This window comes from Otolemur garnettii, unplaced genomic scaffold (assembly GCF_000181295.1).
Source record: "Otolemur garnettii isolate 467f Iridium unplaced genomic scaffold, OtoGar3 scaffold00059, whole genome shotgun sequence".
Lineage (NCBI taxonomy): Eukaryota > Metazoa > Chordata > Mammalia > Primates > Galagidae > Otolemur > Otolemur garnettii.
The window spans coordinates 5,020,877-5,031,254 of NW_003852454.1; the positions used below are offsets into that span (position 1 = coordinate 5,020,877).

Sequence of the window (10,378 nt, forward strand, 5' to 3'; positions counted from 1 at the left end):
CCGGGCTCCTCCAGGGCAGCAGGCCTGCCTGTTGGGGGCCCTCTGCCCCCTGACCCAGCAGGGTTCCCAAGACAGATGCTCATGTGAACCAGGCTAGGTGCCTAGCACTGCTAACGAACGAGGCAGTGTCCATGCTGATGGAGCACTCGGCAGAGGAGACTGGTTAGGCTCCCGCTGGGGCCCCTTCAAAGCCCCACCCACTTCCCCTGGGCTTAATTCCTAATAGGTAAGGGGTCCATAGCCAGGTGCAGCCAGTACATGCCTCAGGGGGCCCCTGAAAGTGCAGTTTGTTTGTGCTTATGCGTATGTGCAGTTTGGGGAAGAGCCAGTCCCCAGCTTTCATCTGATTTTCCAAAGAATCTGGGACCCTAATCAGGTTAGGAACCACCACGACTGCTTTAAATCCTGATCCCCATTAAGACAGAAGAGAACGAGGCCAGGGCCTGACCCCGCCCAGAAATGTGTTTTTTAATAAGGAGCCCTGCTTCCAGTGGCCTTTTAAGAATCAAAGGAATGCATCCTAGAGGGAACAGAGAAACATCTGGGGGCAGCGTCCAGCCTGCAGGTTCCCCAGTCACGGGACACGCAGCCTGATCTGGGCACATGTAGTAGGTGCTCTGAAAAAAAATTGAATGTTCTTTTTCTCCTTTCAAAAGGAAGTGTTCAGAGCACCATCTGTCCTCACAGGGCGCTTGGCCCTGGGAAGGAAGACGCCACCCAGGGGAGCTCTCTTCCTGAGAGGAGGTGAAGGGCAGGCTCTAAATCCTGGAAGGAAGGTGAGCTAGATAGGAAGGAGCTTTTGGTGACAAATCAAGCTGGACAGGTCTTGACCTATGCTTATGGCCAGTCAGTACCCCAAGACTAGGTGTGAGGAGCATGGCCCGCAGGGGTGAGACACTCAACGTCCACCACCCCAGGAGCTGCGCCCAGCGCCCAGTAAGCCGGGCTGAGTGGACCTGCAGTTCTACATCGCCACCACGTGGCGTCAAGGAGAAACTGCAACAGACGCCAGCATGGGACCCCACCTTCCATCTTCAAGGTGTGCAGACAAGAAACTGACCCCCTGGGGTTCTCCCCCCCCACCCCCAGCAATTCAAGGGTAGGAAATCCTCAAGAGGGAGGCAGTGGACTCTTAAAGAGGCAGGCAAGGGTTCAAACAATCAACTGGGGAGGGATGTGACAGGACTGGCACCTGGTTGCGTTGTGTCTGTGAGCACGGTTCTGCCTAGTCCCCCGCAGAAGGGAAGGAGGAATTGCGGTGGGGGTGGAGGCACTATGGCTCAGGGAAAGCTGTGAAGGTGGGGCAGAGCTTCAGGTTCTCTCCAGCAAGAGAGACACCCAGTCAGCCATAGAGGAGCCCCAGGCAGGAGTCAGAAACCAGATTCTGGCCCTGGCCTTTCATGGGATCAGCCACGTCTGACCTGTTGTTCCAGGTCAGCCACGTCTGAATTACTGTCCTGTGTCCTGAGCTTCCAGACCCAATAGATAGACATGGAGGGGTCATGACAAGAGATAACAAACGTTGACAATTTCGCAGGTATGTGCATGGCAGAATGGGGTGGGATGGGGCAGAACAGGGCGGGATGGGGGCATGAGGAGAAAAAAGACAGAAAGATGGGGAGAAGAGACAAAGGAAGATATTTAAAGTTTATTTCCAAGCACAGCCTTACAAGACAAGTATTTATTCTTTCCATTCTACAGGCAAGAAAACTGAGCCTCAGAGACAATGAGTATCTTAGGCCCTGCAGCTGACTGGCACTCAGCTAGATGACATTTCTTGCACTTATATGTCACATGACTGAGTTCTGGCTGAAGGAATATAGCCACAGTGGCATCCTCTCAGGTCTGACCCTTCAAAACTTCCCCTGTGTGATCTTCTGGATCCTTTCCCCTCCCCGTCAGCCTGGAAGCTGTGTGTTGCGGCCACAGCTATGAGGTGCAGGACCAGAGTTACCATGTGGAGGAGAGAACCTGGCTTATCAGCATCGCCTATTTGGGATTTTTGCATGGACATCATATGAAAGCTTTGAGATTTGGGGGATTTGTCTGTTACAGCTTGTGTTACCAAACCAGTAAGTGGAGAAGTGGGATTTGACCTGTCTACCTCAACCCCTGATTCCCACAGCATGGGGTGTTGAGTGTGGCTGCAAGCGCAAGTAAATGCCAGCAACATGTTTCCCAAATCTGTGTGTGTGTGCACTCACAGGCACGCAAATGTGTGCCCATGTGCACTGGAGAATTACAGGGGAGAAGAATCTATGCTTCTCTCCCACCATTTCTGACCCATGGTCACCTTGGCCTTGCCCAGTTTTGGAAGACTGATGGATTTTAGTGTTAAACCACTCACTCTTTAGTTTGTTCCTGTTCAGGGCTTCATTGAGCAGCTTTCTCTGTCTTGCATGGATAAAGGAAGGACAGCAGGCTAGGTCAGGGCAGCCTTTAGATAATAAAGGACCCCACAGAGGACAGGCCCTAAAGCCAGGAACTTACCTTACCTCAATCCAGAGTCACTCTGACCATACACCAATAGATCTGCCTTGACTGTGACCTTGAGGACAGAGCACTGGTTTTGAAGTCAGAGAAATCAGGTTTGAGTCTTAACATCTCCACCTGTTGCTATGGACTTGGAGGCAAACTGCTAAGCCTCTCTTGTCCCTGTTATTATTACTCTTTACTGGATCAAGTGATTTAGTAGGTCAAGAGAAAAGGTATGTGATTTGCAGGGGGTTGTGATGACTAAATGAGCTATAAAAATACTTGGCATATGGTCGACCTTTAACCAATGTGAATCAATTAGGAAAATCCTTAAGACAGCTTGGGGTTAATAGATTCCCCAGGAGGCCAGGAGCTCCTCAGGGAGGCCCTCCCCAGCAGGGCCTGGCAGATGGGTACAGAGAAGGAAGTGTTCTGGAAGCCCAGAGTGGGATCCAGACACAGAGGCTGGCACAAAGCCCCTGGTTGCTAAGGAGGATGACATATGGAAGGAAGAACAACGATCGCCCAATCATTTCATCCTCTATTTGTCCTCAGAGAAGGTTCCTCGGCTTCCTGCCTCTAGGCTAAGGCCCCACACAAGGGACCACCCCTCAGCCTCCCAGCCAAGCCCCAGGGGATGAATGGTTACCGTTTGTGCTTGTAAGCAGCTGGAGGAATCTTGGGCACTCCACTTGCACAGTCTGTCCTGGCGCAGAGGAGGGCCAGCAGCTCGTGTTGTCCCACAGCCCCATGCAGCCTGCTAAGAAGAGCAGCAGCATCAGACTGGGATGGAACATAGACCAAGGGCTGCCCCACCATCCTGTCCCCATCCCTGACACTCTTGCCTGCCTGGAATTCCCACTAAACACCTCCCAAGTTTCCATCATGTGTCAACACTTTGGGACCAGTAACCAATGGTGTCTAATGCCCCTTTTCATCTTCAGGGTCTTGGACTCTGCCATTTACAGGGTGAGTAGTCAGCGCTGAAGACATGAAAGAGGAAAGGAAGGGAGGGGAGGAAGGAAGGGAAGAAGGCAGGCATACATATCATCTCGTATAGGCCTTGCAAGAGAAGGTCTGGATTTCTTTGGAGTAGAGATGGCATATCTCTTGGCTTCAGCTTGTGTTAAACTTCTCAATAGCCCTCCCTCCTGGCTGCCTGGGATCTTTAAAAATATATATAACTAGTCCAACACTCAGGGATTCTGACTGAATTGGTCTGAATAGGACCTAAGTATGATATCTTATGAAAATTTTGCAGGTAATCCTAATGTGATGTTCCATGGTTCTCAAACTTCAGCCTGTATCTGTATCTCTCAGAGGGACTTATAAACCAGATTGCTCAGTAGGTCTGGGATGGGGCCTCAGAATCTGCATTTCTAAGGCTCTAGGTGTTGCTAATGCTACTGATCTGGGACCATGCTTCAAGAACAACTGCCCTGGCCCATGGAAGCAGCTCCACAGTCACCACTGTGTGTGTAGCACAAATATTGTTGAGGACATTGCTTCCACCTCCCTGTGTTCTGCATATGAGGTCCCTCCTTCATGTATTAGACATCTTTGGTTGCTGGTCCCAAGGAGTCAGGAGAATCTGCTTTCAGTGCAGTGAGAGGCTGAACTTATTGTGAACAGTTAGCTCATACGTGGCATCTGTCCTAATAGATACTGAAGGCTACTAGGAAGCTCAGGGTCAGATTTGTGGCCCACTTCTGGGAACTGAAAGACTTTGAAACGAATCAAAAAGATCACTGTTTTCAATGCACAACTAGGTTTAAGCACAGCCTTCTGACTCTGTGGTGTCTCAGGGGCATTTATTGTCTTTGAGCTATTTTGCAGCTCCACAAGCTGCAGATAATTGGTAGCAATGCAAATGATTCCTGTTCCGCCAAAATATATTAATATTATGATTGATTCATTCTCTCACTGCATTTAGCCAGTTTTTTATGTTTGTAAATTTATTTTACCATTATGTCTTATAAGTATGGTACTTTGAATTTTATGAGCCAATAATAATATCTTACTGATTGTCTCACTAATAAAATAAGATGTTTGGCAAGTATTCATTTTATATTTGTATACACATGAGTTAGGATTATATTGTCTTTTAAGAATTATCATTTCACATGACCACCCACCAATTCTCCCAAAGTTGATCCCAGAGGGCAGCAACCTGGGAAATTGCTTCCTGCAACAGGCTTCTGGAGACCCATGCCCTCTAAGAGGACACCACTGGGGCAGGTTTGGAGGGGACTGGAAATGGGCTGATGGACACTTGTGAGGTGAACAGGAGGTCACCCCTCATCCAGCTTGGGAAATGAAGTATAGTGCAGAGCACAGCAACCCAAAGCCATTCTGCCAGAGCCAGAACTCTCGGGTGTGCAGACCTGGGTTCTAATCCTGCCCCACCACAACAGCTGCCCAGCCCGTTCCCTCATTTCCTCTGGAAGAAGAAATGCTTCCCTCCAAAGGTTGTCCAGTGGAGGAGCTCAAAATCCAGAGCCCACCTATGAAGCCTGCACACAGTAGGTGGCGGTGAACGGAGCCCCTTCCCCACTGTCTGCCCCAGGCCTCTTCCTTTTTCATCTTGACATCTATCAGGCGTCCTCAAACTACAGCCCATGGGCCACATGCGGCCCACCTAGGACATTTATCCTGCCCGCTCGGTGTTTTTGCTGATGCTGCCTGTCCTGCTTAGCAGCCAACTTGTCCCGGGGCCCTCAGTTCGGCCCTCCAACGGTCTGAGGGACAGTGAACTGGGCCCCTGTTTAAAAAGTCTGGGGACTCCTGATCTAGATGGTGGCCAGGCTGGGTCCTCTGAATTGCAGTTTTTCACTCTGGGGACCAGGAGATGGGTACAGTCTGCGGGGATCATTGGGGTACCCAGACGGCAAATTCTCAGCTTTTTTAAGGAGCAAGAGTTTGTTTGGGGGCACTAATCCCACCAGGCTTAAAGCATCAGTGTCCTCTCCCTGGTGATCTGACCCACTGCAGAAGTCTGGCCCTCCAGCACACATCAGAACCAGCTAAGAATGTGTCCGAAGCTACACATCTCTGGGCCCCACCCCAAGAGACTCTAATTCAGTCCTCCTGAGCTAGACCCAGGAATCTGCATTTTAAGAACTCCCCAGCGATTCTCTTGTATATGGTCGACAAGCCTTGCTTTGAGAATTTCCATGCTGCATCTCCCTCCTCCCCACACCTGAGGGCCCCTTATTTCCAGGCTCAGATCTAAGCCTGGCTCCCAGGACCAATTCTGAGATCCTGAGACAGGTAGGCACGGACCCACCTCCCGAGGCAAGAGGCAGTCACGGCTCATCAGTGCCTTCACTTTGGTGCCTTTGTGCAGATGGCTCCCCCATCATCAGGCAGAGAGCCCAAGAGGGCAAGAACCCATCTGACTGCCCACTGACTGCACTGCTCACTGCGATAGGCTGGCACAGCACAGGTGCTGAGCACAAATAGCCAATGACCAGATGACCAAATGAAATGAATGGACAAATGCTAGAGCACCTTGGCTCCTATGCCAGTTCCCATCAAGCATCCCTGGTAAATGAACTTTGCCTTGACACCCACTGCCTGCCAGCTCTGATTTAGTGCTGATGGGGAGGAATCCTGCTCTCCCCACATATAGGCTCCTTTAATCCCACAGCATTGCTCTAAGGCTCTACCCCCATTTCATATAGGCAGCAATCAGACAGGGCAAGAAGTGGTTGCACAGCCAGAAAATGGAAGGGCTGAGAGTTAATGTGCCCAGACCTCCAGCCCCTAGATCTGTCTTTAGAGGACACTGATGCCACCTGCCTGGTGCTCCCCTTGCTGAGAGCAGGAGAGGCAGGGGAGTGAGGGAGGTAAAGGGTGGGCTGGGCCAGGAGGGACTAGATCAGGGGGATTCAGGGGTGAGAGCCAACTGGAGAGGTGGGAGGCTGAGGCAGGTGTGCCTGTTTCTCCCTGGAGGTAGGACCAGTCCCTAAAGGAAGAGGAGATATGGGGGGGGGGGTCCAGAGAAGAGCCCAGGTATGAGATCAGGGTGCCTGTCTGGGTTCTGGAGGCCGGGCAGCCCTGGGAGTGATGAAGGCAGTCTGTGGCCCTGGGCAAGGGTGTGGGACGAGGTGGAATTGGAGGGAGGACATAAAGGCAGAAGGCAGGGTTTGGATGGGCCTCCCATACGGATAATGGAAGGACCTGCGAGGCCAAGGTCCAGGGCTTTGTGTCCTTGCGGAATTTGAGAGATGAAAAACTCCTTGGGTATCCTGAATCTTCACCTCCAACATCACAGTGAACCCTGCCAGAGTGTCTGCTCTATTGCGAACTCCCCCACACAGGTTTCTGTCACTGTCAGAGGCTGGTTGTCCTGGGTCCAGCTGTGGACACTGCTGCTCCCCAGGACTGAGCCACATCTTCCAGCACTCAGCGGGCCTCCGCAGGTGCTGGTGGGATGGTGACTTGGACCCGAGTAGGCCCTTTCTGGATGGCCAGCTGTGTCACTCCACTCTGAGCTACTCTGGTGTCTAGAGTCACAGGAGGCTAACACTGACCCCGAGACCTCGCTCCATAAGCTGCCATCTCGGTGTGGTAGCAGCGTACCTCTACGGCAGATATAGATTCACTGCCAGCTCAGGCCAGTATCTCTTGCACTGGAAGCAGTGGGGGCAGTTCCAGACCATGGGAAAAGGAAGGAGCCTCTTACCTCCTAGGGGAAAAATAGGGCTGGCCAGGTTGGTCAGGGCACCGGCCCCTGGCTCCAGGCCATGAGGCTGGATGATACATGCCTGGCTGTCCAGACAGACACAGGGGTTGCCGGGAAGTCTGAGAGGCTTCCTGACCCGGCTCATGTCAGGCAGGGCCCTCAGGGACACTGAGCGATGGGACAAGCCAGGCCTGTGCTCATGGCAGCCCAGGGGTCAGGTAGGGGTCACTGCCCCACAGTAGTGACGAGGAAGCTGAGGACACAAGAGGCAAAGTGACAAGTGCAGGGTGACAGAGCTGATAACAGTGGGGCTGGGTAGGGGCTGGGACCCCACCCAGCCTTCCCATCTCGGCACCTCAGGGACAGGCACCTACTCGCCAGGCTGGCCTTCTGTAGTAGCAAGTCTGGCCGCTAATCCCAAACAGAATCCCTCATTCTGTGGGCACCTGTGCCACAGTGTCATTCTTGGCCCTGGCCCCACTGCCTGGGCACAGAATGGACCCCAGGTTTTCCAGCGTGTGGTGAGCTCCATGTCACACACAGGGGGCTCTATGCGTCTCTGTGTAGTATATGGTTAAGGATTTGTTACTGTAATAACTACATTAAAAAAAATTTTGATATGTATTAGAAAAATAAAAAAACTAGCATATCACACCTACGATTTTATAGTTTCTATTATTTAGGATGATTTTTTTAAGTCCATTGATTTAAAGGGGAAAAAAATGAAGGAAATCAGAGCAGAGTGGCACCTGGCTATAGAGGACTGGAGGGAATGTGGCCGGGGCAGTGGGGCTGGGTGATCTTTGTAGCTTCTTGGCTGCTTGCAGGGACCCCGTTGTGCTGCTTCCAAGGGTGTGACCAGAGTGTCTCAGACCCCATTCCTGATGGCCCCTCCCCCAGGCCCAGCTGCAGACATCATGCCTGGCTCTGGCCTTCCCAGGGGGTTCTGGCAGGGAGGGACACAGTCCAGGACTGGAGTTTCTGTGGGATCCTCAGCAGTGTTAGATCCACAGGGTGAGGTGAATTCAACAAGATAAGGGAGGGGGGAGCTTTGTCAACAGGCTCTGACGGATGGATCCCTGCCTCAGGAGAACTGGGGCTTAAAGGGACAGAAGTTACCTGCATGGGCAGCAAGGTGCCAGAGCACAGCGAGGGGCAGGCTCCCCACCCGACTGCCGCCTCTGATGGTCAGCTCTGGCCACAAACTGCCTGGCTGTAGGGGATGGTACGGAAGGCTAAAGAGGCTTATGTGGGGGAACCAGGAAAAACAACACTAGGCCACAAATTTCTTCTGGGGAGGAAGGGTCTGGCCCCTAAGGACAGCATAGGAGCCTGGGTTCAGGCAGGTGGTGTGGTGGAGAGATAGTGAGCTTTGGACTCCAGGCTACCTTGGACATGCCACTTACCTCTGTGGGCCTCAGTTTCCCCACCTATAAAATGGGCATAGTAATATTTTCTACGAATTGTGTGAGAATTAGAGAATTTGTGTTTTTTCAGTGGAATACTTCCTGATCTACTGACCTCCATTCTTTTTTCTTCTCCTGAGATTGAAGTCTCAGAGGAGGGCAAGGAAACTTCCAGACTCAAGGTTTCCAAGGGCCCCTGGGGGATTCATTCTGTTGTAATCAAAATGCTTGGGAGAAAACAGAAAAGGAGAAAGACTTTTCCGGAACTGGGCAGAGATGGAGGGGACGAGATGAGCAGTGACATGTAAATTTCCAGAGGAAGCTCAAGTAACCTGCTGCTCCAGGCAACCCTGGCGGGTGGGGTAGGAAGATGGTCCAGAGGAGAAATGGACCATCTGGTGTGGGCGTCCAGACAAGCAGAACACAGACAGCCTCGCAGAACTGTCTCCCAGGAAAGCACAGAGGAGCCACATGGCCTGGGACAGGGGTCTGTCAGGCACCATCTGTGACTGACACACTCATCACCTCGAGACAAGATGGGCTTCCCCCAAGCACCATGGCGTGATGTGAATCTCTGGCACTCTGGGAAAGCTGTAGGGAAGATTCAGAAATCTCTGCCATCCCAGGAGAATGGAATCAGAATTAAAATCACAGAAAATGAAGGAATGGAGTTTATAGGTACAGATTAGAATTCTTTCTATTTGTGAAGACCCTGGCTCTGGGCCAGCCCCAATGCTGACACTCAGCAACAGCTAGCTGTCTGTCCTGTACCTGGGGGTAAACAGGGACCCAGAGGCAGGCAGGGGTAGGCAGGAGCAGGAAGCAAGGAACAGCCACTGGGGCGGAGGACAGAATGGTGCTTTGGGGATCTCGAGAGACCCCACCCAGCCTGGTGCCTGGTGCAGAGTCCTCTGCTAACGGAGTTTGCCCTGCACTCACCCCAAATGGAGCATCCACACTTCAGTCCTGGATTTATTTATAAACAAGCTCAGATGGCCTGACGATAACCTGGAACTATTTCTCGAGCAACACATTAGGCCACAGTGGCACTTGGCCAGGAGCTAGCCAGACCCCTTGCAGAGCCATCCTAGAAGGGCCACAGGATGTGGGGGGCGGCTCTGGCCCCAGATTCCCTCTATACCCACAAAGCTCACTTCGTTCACTAACGGGATCTCCAGGGAACCCCGGCTCATCCTTGCCTTGCTTCCTTGTGCCCTCTTCTGGCTTCTCCTCCACTGGTGTTAGCTCTTTCCTCTGCCTGGAACTGCCACACCCATCTCCCAAATGCCTCTGCCACCAGCTCACCCCCATTCACCCCTTTTTCCTTCCCCAGGCCCCATCATGGGCCAGGAGAAGCCCCCGCATGGTCACTTGTTTCCCAGCATCATCCTGTCTCCATTCACCCTTCTCTGCTCAGTCTGGCCCCATCCCTAGTCCATCCAAGGGGCAGCCAGCTTTGCTAATGGCCTGACCTACATACAGTCTTTAAGGCAAGCAGGTGTTGCTCTCCTTTGGACTAACACAGAAGCTGTGGTCAGGATGGGGTTAGAGCAGTGTTTTTAAACCTTTTTAAAAAAAATCTCATGGCATACTTGAACTCACAGCTAAAACTCCTGCAGCACATTTAAATTATGTTGATCAAAAACAAAGAGTAGGGCGGTACCTGTGGCTCAGTGAGTAGGGCGCCAGCCCCATATACCAAGGGTGATGGATTCAAATCCAGCCCCAGCCAGATTGCAACAAAAAAATAGCCAGGCATTGTAGCGGGCACCTGTAGTCCCAGCTACTTGGGAGGCTGAATCAAGAGAAT

The 10,378-nt window shown here is 52.0% G+C and overlaps 1 protein-coding gene across 1 annotated transcript in view; it reads right to left on the bottom strand.

The window, feature by feature from the left end:
• Positions 1-10,378, bottom strand: part of SCTR (secretin receptor) — an 80,381-nt gene that overhangs the window by 37,803 nt on the left and 32,200 nt on the right. The window contains exon 3 of the mRNA XM_012806875.2: positions 3,125-3,232. Coding sequence (XP_012662329.1) covers positions 3,125-3,232 — 108 coding nt within the window. The remainder of the gene's footprint in view (positions 1-3,124; positions 3,233-10,378) is intronic.